We start from the raw sequence: 17,808 nt of genomic DNA, 5'->3' as shown, positions 1-17,808 counted from the left end.
AAAAACCTGTAAACAGCAAAAGGCACCACTTTGGGGTCTGCCACACATATCTACCGAGTAACACTGACAGATATTACGAAGTTTGCTCCGGAAAACGAAGCCCATCCCTCCATTTTGAGACCAAGTCCGAAACATTTCCATGGAAATCAAGAAAATAATACATCACAAAAACCTTTAAAAACCAAAAGGCACCACTTTGGGGTCTGCCACACACATCTACCAAGTTTTACAAACAGATATTAAGAAGTTTTTGAGTTCTGCTCTGGAAATGAAACACTCTTCTCCCTTTTCAGACTAGGTCCAAAAACGTTTCCATGGAAACCAAGAAAATAATTTGAGATAAGTTTGAGTTTGAGATTAAGTCTGAAACATTTCCATGCAAACCGAGAGAATAACAAATCACAAAAACCTGTAGAGAGCAAAAGGCACCACTTTATGGTCTGCCACACATATCTACCAAGTTTTGCAGAAAAATATTGAACTGTTTTTGAGTTATGCTCCGGAAACGAAGCCCACCCCACCATAAGACCAACACCAAAATGTTCCATGGAAAAACAAAACAAGATCTGTCTCATATATCTGCCAAGATCTTTTGAAAGATATGAAATAGTTTTTGAGCTAAGCTCCAGAAACAAAGTCAGCAACATGTTCATGGAACCGAGAAAATAATACATCATAAAAACCTGTAAATAGCAAAAGACACTTTGGGGTCTGCCACACATATCTACCAAGTAACACTGACAGATATTAAGAAGTTTTTGAATTCTGCTCTGGAAAGCAAACACACCTCTCACTTTTGAGAGTAAGTCAAAAACGTTTCCATGGAAACTGAGAAAATGATAAATCACTAAAACCTGGAAATAGCAAAAGGCACCACTTTAGGTTCCGACTGATATATCTACCAAGTTTTGCAGAAAAATATTGAATGGTTTTTGAGTTCTGCTCCGGAAACAAAGCCTATCCCTCCATTTTGAGACTAAGACCGGAATGTTTCCATGGAAACCAAGTGAGTGAGTGAGTGAGTGAGTTTAGTTTTACGCCGCACTCAGCAATATTCCAGCTATATGGCAGCGGTCTGTAGATAATCGAGCCTGGACCAGACAATCCAGTGATCAACAACATGAGCATCGATCTGCGCAATTGGGAACCGATGACATGTGTCAACCAAGTCAGCGAGTCTGACCACCCGATCCCATTAGTCACCTCTTACAACAAGGCTGAAGCTGAGTCGCCTGTTATGGCAAGCATGGGTTGCTGAAGGCCTATTCTACCCCGGGTGGACCTTCACGGGTCATGTAAACCAAGAGAATGATAAATCACAAAAAACTGTAAATACCAAAAGGCACCACTTCAGGTTAGGATTGATATATCTATCAAGTTTTGCTGAAAAATATTGAATGGTTTTTGAGTTCTGCTCCAGAAACAAAGGCCATCCCTCCATTTTGAGACTAAGTCCGAAACGTTTCCATAGAAACAGAGAAAATAATAAATCAGAAAAACCTGTAAATAGCAAAGGCACCACTTTGGGGTCTGCCACACATATCTACCACGTAACACTGACAGATATTAAGAAGTTTTTGAGTTCTGCTCTGGTAGACAAACTCACCTCTCACTTTTGAAGTAAAGTCTGAATCGTTTCCATGGAAACCGAGTAAATAAGAAATCACAAAAACCTGTAACCAGCAAAAGGCACCATTGCAGCTTCTGATTGGTATATCTACCAAGTTTTGCAGCTAAATATTGAACGGATTTTGAGTTATGCTCCAGAAACGAAGCCCATCCCTCCATTTTGAGACTAAGTCTGAAACATTTCCATGGAAACCAAGAAAATAGGAAATCACAAAAACATGTACATAGCAAAAGACTATAGACTATATCCCCCCGCATTACAAAGCCAGCAAAAGACTTTGAAGGTAAACTTATTCATTAAAAAATACAGGTAACCCTACAGAAAGTCGAGAAATACCACAGCTGGCATCATTCACCTAATGTTTCACCTCCATTGCCCTTGTGGTTGGTTCAAAGAACTTTACAACAACAGTCATCAGAACATTAAAAACCCTGCCGAGCCCCACAAATTTAAAAAAGAACAAATCAGATGACACATACTTTAAGTCCAAATCAATTCCATAGACATCAAGAAAAATACAAACGACACAAATCTGCTAATAGCAAAAGGCACCAGTTCAAGATCATTTTGATATATCAGCCAAGTCTTGTAGAAAAATATTGAATGGTTTTTAAGAGATGCACACAAAACAAAGTCTCCCCTTTTGAGATTAAGTCCAAAATGTTTCCACAGAAACCGAGAAAATTGAAACTGACAAAAATCTGCAAGTAGCGAGAGGCATCACATTATGTTCTGTTTGATGTACAATGTATCTTCCAATTATTTCTTAAACAAAAAGATTATGGATGGACAGACAGAAAGGCAAGGTGTTGACTATATCCCCAAAATTACATGCTGGGGGGAAAATTTGTAGTGACACAAGGACTGAATAGTAGTCTTATCAAAACTCGAAATGTGTTCATAATTGTATGTACCACATACTTGCAGCTAAAAATATTAAAAAGTCAGGCTGAGTGGTAAAACTTTTTTACATGAAGTTACAATGAAAGACTTAACAGTAACACAAAATAACAGGCATTTTTACGGGTATATTTCATAACTTGAAACACCAGGGATTACCTTGTAAGTTGGTGAGTACATCCAATCCTGTGGGAAAATTAGCTAGAGTCCTCTGTGTATTCTTCATGTGTAATGTCTGAAGGGATGTTAGTGCCGGCAGCTGCCTGTAACATCACCCCATATAACAATCAGCACAAATAGACACTTATATTTTCAGACTAAAATAGTCATCAATATCCCCTGACTGAGTACAAGATTGAATATTGTGAAATGACACTATTTCTGGACTATTTACCTGGATATATTGTGAGGCATATTAGCAAAGGCATCAGTTAAAAAAAGCTGTTGTAGCATTGCCATTCAAATATTTCCTGCATAAATACCAAGGACAAACTAGCCTTGCCGATCCTATTCTCTACATACTATGATCCTGAAAACAGAAGATATGACTTTGTTAACATAAAACATGGGTAGGATAGTTAGGGATTCTTTCTTTTTCATACAATTTACACGAGGTAAATAAAGATGTTTTGTCAATTATTTACAAAAGGAAACAGAGGTGAATGAAAATCTTGCTAGATATAAACTTAAAATATCGAGATAATGACAACGCTTTTACAAAATGTGTACACCTCTGATGTTTGTTTTCCGGTGGGGATCAATACCAGCAGAATCATAATCTTGGAGTATGACCATGTAACCGCAGAGATGTGGTTTTATGGCTGCCATTTGCTGTACACATCAGTAAAACATGGAAGAAATGTTGTTTCTGGTTCCCTAGGGATTCTAGGATGAGCAGGGCCCCACATACAGATTCTGTGTGAAATTAAAATCCCAAGCAAATGGCGTGCACTTTGCCTTCTGGTAATACAAAATGACAGAAGCAGTTCCAGGATCTTGGTCACGTTTTTATGCCCAGAAACTACTATGGAGAACTGACACTGTCTCACCTGAGATGGGCATGTATGAGAGGAGAACTGACAATTTCTCACCTGACCTGGGCATGTGTGAGTGGATTGTTTTCATTGTCTCACCTGAGCTGGGCATATACGAGTGGAGAACTGACACTGTCTCACCTGACCTGGGCACGTATGAGTGGATTGTTTTCACTGTCTCACCTGAGCTGGGCATGTATGAGTGGAGACAAGACATTGTCTCACCTGACCTATGCATGTATGAGCTGAGACAAGACATTTTCTCACCTGAGCTGGGCATGTATGAGCGGAGACAAGACATTTTCTCACCTGACCTGTGCATGTATGAGCGGAGACAAGACATTTTCTCACCTGAGCTGGAAATGGATGAGCGGAGAACTGACATTGTCTCACCTGACCTGTGCATGTATGAGCAGAGACAAGACATTTTCTCACCTGACCTGTGCATGTATGAGCAGAGACAAGACATTTTCTCACCTGAGCTGGAAATGTATGAGCGGAGAACTGACATTGTCTCACCTGACCTGTGCATGTATGAGCGGAGACAAGACATTTTCTCACCTGACCTGTGCATGTATGAGCAGAGACAAGACATTTTCTCACCTGAGCTGGAAATGTATGAGCGGAGACAAGACATTTTCTCACCTGAGCTGGGCATGTATGAGTGGATTGTTGTTCAAGATGAGTGTCTGGAGACTTGTGAGTCGTCGCAACTGTGGAGGCAGCGTCTCTGTAATGGTATACTGCCTATCTAGTCATGACGAGAGGTTGTCCACAGTCTAGTGACTGATCAATCAATTATATCACATAACTGTGTATATGTCAGTGGACACATAGAATATCAAAAACTTTACACTCACATCACATTCTAAAACCAAAAGTTTCAACCAAAATGGAAAAAAACAGCTGTTAAAGACACTTCATCAAATACATGTCTCCTATACATGAGACAAACATTGTGTCTCCCTAATATGTGTAGTAATTGCCTGGATGAACTCAAAGCACAATATCTGGTTTATTCAGGAATTGCTCAGATGTAAATTAATACTTCCATTTTCCAATATCTGGACTTATTTCATATTATCTATTCAAGAGAGAGAGGTTTTGCTCCACAGTGACTCAAACCAGATATATTATATTACAGATCTTTCACAACATGAACACTAAATAAGCCAATATTAATGAAAACAGAACTTACCCAGTACATTGTCACTTAGATCTACAAAGAATAAATCCAATAAATTGATAAACAGTTGATTGGGTAACATCTCAATCCTGAAATTTAAAAAGAAAATCACATCAATTCAAATTTCAATCTTAAAGTTTCAAAAGTCACAGTCTAGAAGAAATAAACACAATAAAAGAAATGTTCTGTGTAAATTTAACCAGCAGTTGTCACTAAGGTTGCAAAATCCCCCACCGACAAATAATCAACTCAAAATGAAAAAGTAATGAAAGTGAAGGTTGTAACTTGTGATAAAGTGAAATGTCAACAAAAACAAGTCAACCTCTCTTGATATCTTGCTCAGTAGTTGTTTAAACACACAAATATTTTCAAGATTCACTTTGACCTTGGCAGTGTTTTCATTGGGTATGTTTTTTACCGGCCAGTGTCTGGGCGATCATTTTATTTTCCTGTAGGCAATCTGGCAGTCACAATTTATATAAGGGTTATGCAATGATAATTTATTGCAATAAAGATAATAAAACCTTATCTGTTACAGTTTTCTGGGTTTTTTTTTAAAAAATTACTCTTGCTCCTGCGTGCATATTCAGTGTCATGAGAGTATTCAACTGATTCTGTGACAGTCCCTTGCGTTGTGAATTATGAACCAGATTTGGGGGGCTGAACCCCCTCTCTAACTGGGATTGTCATGGCAATCTTTGTCAACACGTCAAAGATTGGATAAATGTAACCATACTCCATAATAACAGAGCAACAACTTGTTTCCAGTGAAGTGGTACCAAGACCACGGACAGTTGTTTTGTAATGGCTGAAGTCTTTCCTTGACAACACCTGTGAAATCATTTTCCTCTCGTCCAATCACAGGGCTGAACTGAGTTAAAACATGTCAAGGGAATCCCAAGCGTATGCGACAATGTCATCTTGTGATTCAGGAAAACGGATGGGGTTCAAAACTTTATCAAGGCATGTAAAAACATGTGAACTCTCCTCTGGAAACCTAGCATGTAGATTACTGCATAGTTCTTCAATAAAGCCTTTCCTCATGTTTTGAAATGCATGAATAGAACCAGCATTTGCGTACCTGAGTTTCTTGCCCCTGAAATATCTATTCTGGAGATTTTCTGTGAAATACTTCTCACTTTCACCTGGAGTTGTAATCAACCCCATCTGTGAAGTGCATGTTGAATTTACTATTGTCATAATCATGCCAATGTTGAGGTTCTCTTTCTGAAATATCATTATCAACTTGTCCATGTAGTACAAGATATCCGACAGCATGTACGTGGTGGCAATGACGAATACATTTTGATTTTATTGTGAATATTAACAGTTACACTGTTATTTCTGTTGGCGGCCTCCACTTCTATTTCCATAACAAGGGCTGGCCAGTTGTTTTTTGCATGTTTGACTTGTGATAATCTGTGTAATCAGTTATACCGAGATGCTGAATATTCGTACAGCTTATAAAATGTCATTCAGTGTCCGTTGATATTCTACAAGATTTTTTTATTCTTTTGCAGTGTGTGCATACGCCAGTGCCACCCTATGTGCAATACAGTGCAAATGGATCAGGTAAGGGGAACTCCTTCATTCATTCTAATGCCACTGCTGCTTCTCTGCCCCGTGAAAACAGCTGCCCATCCGAACCCAGTCCAACAACCTTTTCATGTGGAATATTCCATTGTGCTAGTATTTCAGGGACTTTATTTGTCATGCATTCAGCTGAACCACTGTGAACAGAGCAGTTTCCAATAAATAGTGTTTCTGGAAACCAGTTTGGGAATGTGTGTAGACATCACCAGTCAAACTTGCACAGCCACAGTCCCCAAATTTTCTTTTGCCATGTATAATACAGTTCTCATCATAGCTGTCAACTTTGCATCTGATGTCTCAGTTGCAGCATTTAGATGCACACTCATTACATCTCGCTGAAAACTATTACAGCAAGATGATGGGATTCACTGTCACGATGTTCTGTTAATGCAGACTTTTTGAAATTTATACATCCTTCCGTGAATCCATCCACCTTACTGCACGTTCGCATATTTTACAGAACATTAATACACTTCCAATGTCATCCTCGTAAGGAGGCCATGTGAGCTCTCTCAGCAACTGAGAATTAAATTTGAGTATTTCAGTATTACAAGTTTTCCCACTTGAAAGGCTTTCCCCTTTATTGTATTGAAATCATACGTTCTTGTAACTATATTTAGATAGAAGTTATTCTTGAACGACTACTCGTTGACATTTGATATAGATGGCATAACTTATATTAGGCATTTTATGATTTTATGTTAACCAATACCAGACATGAGGACCAGCAGTATTTGAATTTATCAGTCATGGGCCATTTTTACCAGCTAAAAGCCGACATGCCAGGGAACGGAAACACTGCATGAATGTGATGGTGTAAGAAATACATTAAAAATGGTAATAAAGGGAAAAAAAATAAAATAACTTTCAAGAGAAGTCTTGAAAGTCTGTGAAGAAAACCCAGTGAACTGTTCTTGAGATATCTTACTGACAAGCTTAACATGCTGACATCTTCAAAGTGTCGCAATGACCTTGAAACTAACACTAACATCACCAAAATTTACTAGGCCCTGCCCCTTTCCTAGATGAAGCTTGGTGTCAAATCTGAAGAAAATCATGTGAATGAGGTACATTGAGGTATCTTGTTCACAGGCTTAACATGCAGATTAACAATGAACATGAAGGTTAACATGCTGAAATCTTCAAAGTGTCTCAGTGACCTTTAAAATTAAATGAAGGTCATCAAAATGGACTGGGTCCTGCCCATTCCTTAGATGAAGTTTGGTGTCACATATGAAGAATATCCAGTACACACTTACTGAGATATCTTCCTGACAAGGGTAAAATGTTCAAGTCCTCTTGAGACCTTGAAATGAAGGTCAAGGTCAACAAACCTGACTTGGACCTATCTCACACTGTCATGAACTGAAGTACCAGATATGAAAAGAAATTACTTAATGGTTGTTAAATATTCCAATTCATATGGATGGACTGAGCCTAAGCCTAATAGAGGAAGACACAATCCAGTGACCTCAATCATAAGCATCAATCTTTGCAGTTAAGATACCATAATGTGTCATGCAACCATGCATATTTCTTGCTTCGTGGATGACCTATTGTCTACATCTTCCCTAGATATCACTCATAACTGCCTCAGATGCCACATCATGTCAGACATCCGACACAAGCCTGAACGGCAGTGAAGAACAGACATTCCAATCTGACAATGATATCGACAAAAAATGAATATTTCATTAGATTGACATTTGAGTTTTGGTGATGAAGTCCAGTTTGTGATTATGATGCACTGTGTCATGACACTGTTGTTAGAATTTGAGAGTAGTGACATATAGCACATGGACAAACCCCCATGTCAAAGTTGGGCACACACAAGAGGTTTGTGTGGAGAAGGATGGAACTGAAGACTCGAAGTGACATGCAGGAACCAGAAACTTTGGCTGATCTTATGTTGGAAACTGTAATCAGCTCTAACTAACTAACTACTGAACAGAAAATGGTTTTGATGATTTAATTAATTTGGCTTCTATGTCATCAGGGCCAGGAGGTTTATTGTTTTTCAGCTTGTCAATGTTATAGTTGACCTCCTGTTCTCTAATGGTATCATCTAGTTATCATCATATACAGTATCACACACTGCCCCTGGACTGTCACAGTACAGTAACACTAAGTCTTGATCACAAGTCAACACAGAAAAAAATGTTTCCCCCAGTCATATGGGTCAGTATTAACATTTATAACAAGTGTTTTCCTAGTACACTTTAGTAAAACCCAAAACATTTTATGGTCCTTCTTGACTTCCACCAGTTTGTGTTGCTTGTGTTCATAGTATTGTCTCTCTTTCACTTTAAACAGTCATTTCAACAAGGACCTTAAAATCAACAACATAGTCTCTGTGAGCTCAAAGAGCAGCAAATTTCTTACATTTAAGTTCTCCTAATTCTTGGTCCCACCGTGGAGGCTGGGTTAAGAGTTCCCTTGCGTTAGGTTTAAACAGTTTCCTTGAAAAATCTGCAGGCTGATAGAAGATGTTTATGATAGCTAATAGTGATGAATCAATATTGTTACTCATCGTAACACACCGCTTTTCATGTCCAGTTTCGATTAAGTCTTTAAAGTTACTGATGAAATTTTCCTGGTTGCACATAAACTTTATCCAGTCATGTGAAGTATGTTCATGGACAGTGGCACTAGTATGTAGTTTGGTATCTGTGTGTTTATTACTATCACTATATTAGGTTCACAGTTTGATGAATGTGATATTGGGAAGAAATCAACATCTTCAACTTTAAAATTACTTATATAAGGAAACAGATTTGCTGAAGCTATCACACAGTCCCCAAACTTGAAGCATTATAGGTATAACAGGTAAATTCTCCATGTTTACCTGCAAACAGTCTACCATTCAAAATATGTTTACCAAAGCTTCTATAAAGTTCTGTCAGTTTTCTTCCATAACTATTCAAACATTGGTCTTTATTGGATCTGGGAATGTCAAAGTCATCACTTGGGTAATCATCTATGTCATGTTGAATAAAATAATGCTGTCATTTGAAATATAGTCTAAAAGATCTCTAGTTCTTGCATTTAGGTCTCCAGATAGAAAGATATCCTTATATGGGCTATCTGGAGAAACAGTATTGAGGTTTTCTTCAAGATAATGAAGACCATGACAGTTACTGTTGTTATAAACAGACAAAATGTCTGGTGATATGTAGGTGAAAAGCAGTATCACATCATTTTCCCTCTTCCACAACATGCTTTTTAGGAGGAACATGACAGAATTTTCAAACACATGGTAGATTCTAAAATCCAAATGAGACATGAATAAAGGCTTGGTGAAGACCTATGTGAGTTATGGATGGAATAATCGGCAGGACTTTGTACCATGTTCAAGCACAAAACAAGGGCCATAATTACCCAAAATACAAACCTGAACTCATGACTAAGTGTTGAAACTAGATCAATATGTTCTTCTTTCATACAGGGGAAAGCAAAAGTATCAAAACAACATACAGCAATACAACAATCAATGGGAGCATTATAACTTACTCATTGTGTGCAAGATTAAGAACAAGCACGGATTTGGCATTTTCCAGATCTGGTGGGACTTCTTTCAGTTTGTTGTGACTCAAGTCCTGAAAGTGAAAACATTAATATTTAACATGTTTTCCATGATTGATACACTGGAAAACTAGACTTAAAGATCACTGAATGATCTTTCACAAAAAAAACACCCATATCTGACAGAATGGCTCAATTCAAAGCCTTTGGGACATTTTGCCTATCTGGTCGGGATTAAATGACATGCACACATATGCTACCTATACATGGCACCTTTCAAAATGCAACCACTTGGAATATCCTTATGCCTTATAGACACTGAGTGTTCTGAAGATATTTTGGGGTTTTCACTTAAAACTGCTCAACAAACGCGTCTGGTGCAAACTGGTCATGACTGCACAAATACATCCAGGGAGAGATATGAGTGCATGTGAAATGCATGGTAGTTTGAGGTGGTCGAGGATACACCAGTCATTTGTGCCCTATTCGTTTCTATTTGTTTGTTCTCCCATTCAGGTGTAGGCATTTAAATTAGCCATTGTTGATCGCATTGTTGGTTTTATAGGTCCAGTTGGCTATTGTGGCATTGATTGTTGAACTTCTATTAGTGGTTACACGTTAGACAGTTACTGGAATTTAGCAGGTTTCATTCCATAGTTCAATTTTCATCACTTTGAGAGAATCACATTTATTTAGTTCTTTGTAAATCATCCAGTTTTCTCACATGTACTATTTATCATGTTTAGTTCCTTATTTAGGCCAAAGGTAAGTTTCAAATTTTAGTTGATTAGTATTTCAGTTTCATTTATTAGACAGCTCTCCATATGTTTATTTCCACTGTGCAACATAGCGTGTTTTAAGTAGGGAGGGCACTTGTTTGAGGTTGAAAAACATCACAGGCTTTGAAGGAGTGGTTGCTGCCTATCTCACAAATGTCCTATATCACAACATGCACTTCTCTCACTTGATTCGACACTGAGTGGAATGATGTAAACTTTTTTCCCTGGGAATCTCGTGTCCATCCACTCAAGCACTGTGTTACCCTCATTATAAGACAGTTTCCAAAATGTCATACAAAACATGAGACATGCACCACATGACTATCTCTGAATCACCATTGTCATTCTTGGAGCCACTGGAAAATCAATCTTGGAGAATCTGCATACCCATGAGGATGGACGGGAATCTGTCGCATGAGATAGGATAAGTATATAAAAATACAATTTATATTAAAATTTTCAAATTTTTAAACTTATCCTATCTCAAAGTATGCACTTATGCCATGGCTGGATGGAGGTACGTAGATACCCTGTCTTGACAGTACAAACAGTAGAACTGTATAGACTAGAAACAACCATAGAAAGCGATGCACAAGGGAGGCCTGTTATGACTAGTGCAGCTCCTACGCTTGTGACAAATTCTCCTGAACTCCTTGGCTTACTAAGCAAGGGAGATGGGTGCTCCCATGCAATGTGCTCTTGAGCTGCATCCTCAGAGGAAGGACGCAGCTCAACAAGAAAAAGCCATAATGTCAGGGTGCTCTCATAACTTAAAGTCAGAGACAATACTTAAGCCAGCCCCTCTTCGAGAAGACCTCCACAGGCACCAACCATTCTCCAAACCCCTTCGTTCCACAACATCACAACACAACACAGTTTACTGGAATACACTTGTGACTGGTGCCACCGATTTATTTCACAAACCTCAACACACTTCAAACAACTTGGTATAGATTATACCCTCTCGTATACAAAAAATGATAGTATACTTAACAAAATATAACAGAATGCATGCTGAAACCTGACACGTAGAACCAGAGATAAAAACTCTTGCAGAAAACAGTCTGGAACCGTGTTCCCTCTACGAATGTTACAGCATTATACTCTAGGGTTTACAGTACTTATCAGTCTTGTATAGATATGCCCTATACAATGCATTACATAAGCAGCAGAACACTGGAATACAAAACATCACAGCTTAGAACTGAATTGAAGGTCGCTTTTAAAATAGATAATGACACAGGTAGATTATATAGCTTACCAGTCCAACAATATTCAGTCATCATAATTACAGATTTCCTACACAAATGTATATACACTGTAAACGCTTACCAAACCAGATAAAAACAACCTTAAGGTTTACATATATATGTGTGATATAGGAAAACGCAGTGATCAAATGGCTTACCAGCCGATGTCATTCAGATATACATTCCATACAGCAATGCGCAATATTCTAATGGCTTGCCAGCCCATTACTTTCATATATACATATTATACAGAAATGTGCAAATTCTAAAGGCTTGCAAGCCCATAGCTTTCACATATATGTTTTATACAGAGATGTGCTATATTCTAATGGCTTGCCAGCCCCAGAAAGAACAAACTCACACACTATTATAATAGCTTACCAGCCAAACCTTCATAGAGAATAGATGCAATATTATAAAGACTTGCCTGTCCAATGAGCAAACACAGAAAAGCTCAGTGAGAGAATGAATTTAAATTCACCAACCCTATATATACCCTTAATCAGCGCCACCTGGCGGAACAAACAAAGATATTCCAGAAAATAATGGGAAACAGCAACCGTATGGGAACATCCCCCATTTTCTGTGCTGTTCAGCTGTAGACAGCTATTGTGCAAGAAAACGGGGGCCAAACTGGTAGAGACCTTGGATGTCCTTGATCCAGAGGTTCCGGAGGTAATGGGAAGAGAAGACCGATTCCGACCTCCCAAAAGATCAGTCAATATCGCATGAATAGGACACTAATGCCTGTGTCTCATGGGGACTGGAAGCTGTTGGGGGCAGTAACCCAGCAAAGACGTAGGCCTGTAGGATGGAGGCTCTCATCCAGAAGAATAATGAGGTGCAAGACACTTCCACCCTGGATGCGGAGGACAACAGAATGAAGAGGCATTTGCAAAGACGGCAGCAATATTTAAGGGCAGCAAGGAAAATCTTACAAGCCTGAACAAGGCAAAGCTGCAGGTCTTGCTGCCTGAGGATCATGGACAACAGTGGGATGGTAAATGTATGATCAGGCCTCCACTGACTAATCCCTTGACGATAATCTTTGCGAAGATCTTCAAGACTTAAGACACACATAAATCCATTGCAGGGCATTGGAACTTTGTAGACTGATCAGTTCACTTGGAAGACTGGAGGAAATATTGAAGCTCAGGAACCATTGAGACCTTAGAACCAGTGGTTTTAGCCAGGACTGAGTTGACTGCAGCAAGGTAAGTGGCCAAAGTGGAATCCTTAAGCCTCTTAGATGACTGCAAATGCTGAAGAAATTCAGCAACTATTCACATAGAAATGGAAATGGGAGATGCAATGCCCTTAGACTTGCAATATCTCTTAAAACACTTCCACTTCTCATCATGAAGTGAGCTGGTGGAAGTTCTGCGGGTGTAAGTGATGGCCACAGCCACCCTCTGAGAATATCCTAGGTGATTATGGACATCTGCAGATGTGCAAAACATGCAGAGACAGGGTGTGAACAGACAGGTGGTGCTGACCCGAGTGAGGGTGTAACAGAATTTTGCTCTGATTGGGAAGAAGAACTGGGTTTAGTTCTGCAAGCTATGCGAGACTGACAAACCAACTCCTGACTGGCCAGTAGGGCATGACCAAAAGCAGCAGATCTTGCCTGGTCACCCGGAGTTTTTGGATAACTCTGGCTAAAAGATAAGAGGGTAAGATTCTTTATGGATAACAACTTCTTTATTGCATATGATGTGACGTTTCGGTATGGATCCTTATACCGTTGTCAAGCAAGAGTGGAGTAATACATCACAGAACAGACTTATATACATGGACAGGGATAAAGTAATAACAGCACGTAGGTATGAATCAAAGGTGGGGGATTAACAACAAGTGTTAAGATCTTGGTCTGGCATCAGCAAGACAGACATCCATGAGTGACGAATGATCGCAGCAGAACAGTGCATCAGTGATGACATACCTGACTCCAGGATTAAATGAATTAAAAGAACTGGAATGGTAGCTGAAAAAGGTTCTCTGATCCTGTTGCTCTGAGATGGTTGATGTACCAGACAACTGTCAAGTTGTCTGTCTGAGGACCCCCAAAGTCCCAACACCCAATGTCCAGTGGTGAGAAGAACCACAAAAAACTCGAGTTTGTTGATGTGCAAGTTCAATTCTGTGGATGACCACACCCTGGCTGTTTGATGATGAAGAAAGTGAGCACCCACTCAACCCCCTAGCCTTTGACTGACTTGTCAATGAAGTGACGTGTTGGAATGAACAGATTCTGGCACAAACGTTCTGTTCTACAAGAAGAGGACATAAAGCTTCATAAAGACGAATCAACTCCTTGAGATTCTTGGAGACCAGATATGGCTTTAGGAAGCGTTGCAACAGATGCAGCAGCAAATGACCTCACCATCTCTCGAAATTCTCTTAATTCGAGTGAGGAGACTGTGATCGATGAGTAGACAAAGTTGGACACTTAAACTTAGAGGGACTGGGTCCAACAAATAAGCGGCTTAATGAGCTCTGTCAGCAAGATGACGTAAGCAAGCCCGAGCATAATCACAAAGCTCCTCAAAGGTACGATCATTACACACAACAAGTTTCCCATTTACACTGTCCATGGGGATCACTTGCAGAGAACACCTTATTGCACCGCGACCATTTCTTCCTCTTTTTTCACTGGTCAGCATTCCCCATGTTGTAGATTAAAGTGGAAAATGTTGCGCAAAGCAAATATGTCCACGAACAAATGCAATATGAAACAGAATAATGATTCAGAGGTAGTCACGTGGGTGGCTAGTGGTGCATGTCACATGCTTTACGTGTCATTTAGGAAGCGGCCTTTTAATGAGGGTAACACAGAGTGCTTGCGCAAATGGACAACAGAGGGCACAGGGAAAGCAATTTCATTCCACTCAGTGTTGAATCAAGAGAGAGAAGTGCATACTGTAAGACAGGATAAGTATAAAAATAGATACTGTAGCCTTGGGAGAGTATCCCCCAGTGATAAAACAACATAAAAAGGGCATACCTCTAACTTAGTATAAGGTATCTGACCAACAAGAGCTGTAATGGTCTAGATGCCTGAGCAAACTGTAAAACATTTTACACCTTACTGGAGTTGCTTCATTCACTGTCTGTAAACTGATTTGGATGTTATTTTGGTTCCTGTCAGTAAAGTCAAACTGACTAGATTAAATGTCACATGTTTACTGTAGCGGTTAACACTAGTAGGGTTACAGTGGGCCAATAACAGCAGTTATGTCGATATTTTCATAAATGGGGACTCTTATCAATGGTTGTCAACCATGTTGACTTTGATAAATCTCTGTTTGAGCTTCAGGAACTACTGGTTTGTCATGTCAGCCATGTGGATTTGTGTATCATAATTTCATATTTCTGCCAAGAAGACTTTGAAAAGATTTGTTAGGCGCCAAAATGAACATATAACAAAGTTTCACGGGAATCTGTCAGGTACAAGGAATATATCAAAACTACAGCTATTACAGCAAGAAAACTCCCTTCAGTTTATTTGAAGAACATAATAAAAACAAATTGTTTAAGCCTGTCATTTAACATGTTAACTATTATGAAAATCCAAAGTATAGCCCTGTTCAATTAAGAGACAATCATGGCTTACAACAGAAGAAGGCAATATGCCATGGGGATTGTGGTCACTTGTTTGGGTCTTCGTCATACTTACCACAACAGACAGATCCTGCATGTCGAACAGACCTTGTGGAACCCCATTATTTGTGATCTGATTGTGTCGGCAGTTGAGCTTACTGAGAGACTTGAGGTTGGTCATTCCTGCACTCAATCTCTCAATGTTGTTATGAGCCAGCATGAGGTCTTCCTGAGTAACAGAAGGCAGACACACATTTCATTGCAATAGATCAAACATGATCATTGAATTCATTCTTTTCCTGACTCCAAAGTATGGTCTCTGAAAAGAGTTTGGTAACCACCTACAGGTGCATTACTTGAAGGGAAAGTGCTTCACGGCATTCTACAAATGTCAAGTCTAGATCTAGTTCTTCTGATTTGTGTCCTGTGGAAATGGAGGCCCTGTCCCTGTGATTACTAAGAGTAAGAATGATCATTGCTCATACTAAAGCATGTGTAAAGTGTTAACTGAGCAACTGTGTAGTCAGGTTTCAACATGTACTAGCATCTGACCAGACACTCCATCATACCAGTTTCGTGAGTTTCTCCACTTCCTTGGGGACTTCTGTGATCTGGGTTCTGGCTAGTCTCAGCCATCTTAAACTTGTCATATCCTCCACATTGTGTGGAAACTTTATAACCTGAGTAAACAAAACATTTCTACTGTAGTATCATTCATGCCCGTCACGGATATCATACAACATGTTCAGGTATAGAATGATAGATTGTGTCTAAAACTGTAGTTCAACTAGATAAGTAATTTACAGATAAAAACATCACCATACAAAATAAGATAGTTTATACATAAGTTAGATGATAAAATATCATGAAAAATGTATTAATCATTAAAAATTACTACAGTAAGACAAACTCTTGTCATAGGAAAAAATACTCCGGCCGGTTCAGCTACAAGACTGAATGACAGCTAACGCAGCCAAATATTCATTTGACATTAATTGAGAGTGTGATCAAAACACATGGGTGAAACAATAACATCAAATTAAATAAAACATGTCTGCTGGGTGCCATATCAAATCCAACAGGAATGAAGAATGGGTAAATGTTACATCACCATGGTAACCTGATGACATTGCAAATGTGTCACACCACAAAGCAGACATTTAGGACGGACTTAGCTGAAGATGCTGAAATTATATGATTATCAAGCAGTTAGTTGGTCTTTCTAATGATGTTTCAGCAGTTGTTTACTGATATTTTGATCTAAAATGTCAGTAAATATGACAAAACAGAGACTTTCCTGCATAATCTAAAACTGTAAACAGTTTGTTTTGGTTTTTTTTTTGTGTGTGTGAGAGAGAGAGAGAGAGAGAGAGAGAGAGAGAGAGAGAGAGAGAAAAAGAGAGAGAGAGAGAGAGATGCATATAAAATGTAAAGATGCAGCACATAATGATGCGATAACTAGACATTAATTTTAATTCAAGTGACACACTTGCACAATGGAGAATACAGTGTCTAACTAGGCCTGCAAGCAAGAAATAGATTAGTAAATTCACTACAATCATTATAATGGTCAACTTATAATTTCCATTCATCCTTGTTTTCTATTCTACTCTAGGTTCAATTTCATGATGTTCAACCTGATTTTGTGCATGAGTTTAACGCGCCTGGTTCACCCACAACACCGAAATCTGTAGCTTGTGTACATGACGTATTCTGACATGCATTTGTAAACAGACCCTATCGGCTGTCTTGAAACATCACACGTTTACAAGCTCTTGTTAGACATTAATTAAGTTAATAATATAAATAATTTTCTTTTGCATACGTTGAAGTCATTTCTTGAAAAGTCAACACCTCGAACAAACGGCAACACTCCTGTGGCCGCCATCTTTCTTTCATGCTGTGGGAAGTGACATCATGAATGCGGAAATGAATTAAGAAGAGGGCGTTTATGTGCGCTTCAGCAAAACACATGACGGAAATTGTGAAGTACTGCGCATAACATAAAATGTTAAAAGTGACAGAAATAACCTTAAATAAACACGTAGCAAAGCACTTTGCGTGAAATCTGATGTCATCTATGAGCACGTGGCACGAACACTGTGCATTACTTATACCCGCTCTTTGCAAGCATTTCGACTGGTAAATTAAGTTCACACACTTGACATTGAAAATTGAAATCGAGCCAGCTTTAGAGAAAATGGGTGCTGTAGACGTCAGACTCAGCTGGTGACGATAGCTGAATATTGGGACAAACGTTGCTTCCGACTTGGAAGCTCATATACATCGTCGTTTTCAAGCCTGCATCAACGTA

The 17,808-nt window shown here is 39.0% G+C and overlaps 1 protein-coding gene across 2 annotated transcripts in view; it reads right to left on the bottom strand.

Moving 5' to 3' along the window:
* Positions 1–17,430, bottom strand: part of LOC137284075 (protein flightless-1 homolog) — a 77,259-nt gene extending 59,829 nt beyond the window's left edge. The window contains exons 1-7 of one of the 2 annotated variants that reach the window (XM_067815745.1): positions 17,320–17,430; positions 16,064–16,174; positions 15,571–15,723; positions 9,854–9,939; positions 4,763–4,839; positions 4,210–4,294; positions 2,690–2,793 (exon numbers count right to left, since the gene is read on the bottom strand). In XM_067815745.1, the coding sequence (XP_067671846.1) occupies positions 2,690–2,793; positions 4,210–4,294; positions 4,763–4,839; positions 9,854–9,939; positions 15,571–15,723; positions 16,064–16,174; positions 17,320–17,382 (679 nt within the window). In that variant the 5' untranslated portion in view covers positions 17,383–17,430. Of the gene's footprint in view, positions 1–2,689; positions 2,794–3,747; positions 3,766–4,209; positions 4,295–4,762; positions 4,840–9,853; positions 9,940–15,570; positions 15,724–16,063; positions 16,175–17,319 lie in introns of those variants that run through there. The other variant, XM_067815747.1, reaches the window with a different exon arrangement.
* Positions 17,431–17,808: the final 378 nt, after the last annotated feature.

The sequence above is a fragment of the Haliotis asinina genome, chromosome 5 (genome assembly GCF_037392515.1).
Source record: "Haliotis asinina isolate JCU_RB_2024 chromosome 5, JCU_Hal_asi_v2, whole genome shotgun sequence".
Classification (NCBI taxonomy): Eukaryota; Metazoa; Mollusca; class Gastropoda; order Lepetellida; family Haliotidae; genus Haliotis; species Haliotis asinina.
The sequence above is the reverse complement of the archived record's forward strand: the minus strand, read 5'-3'. Positions and strand labels throughout refer to the sequence as shown.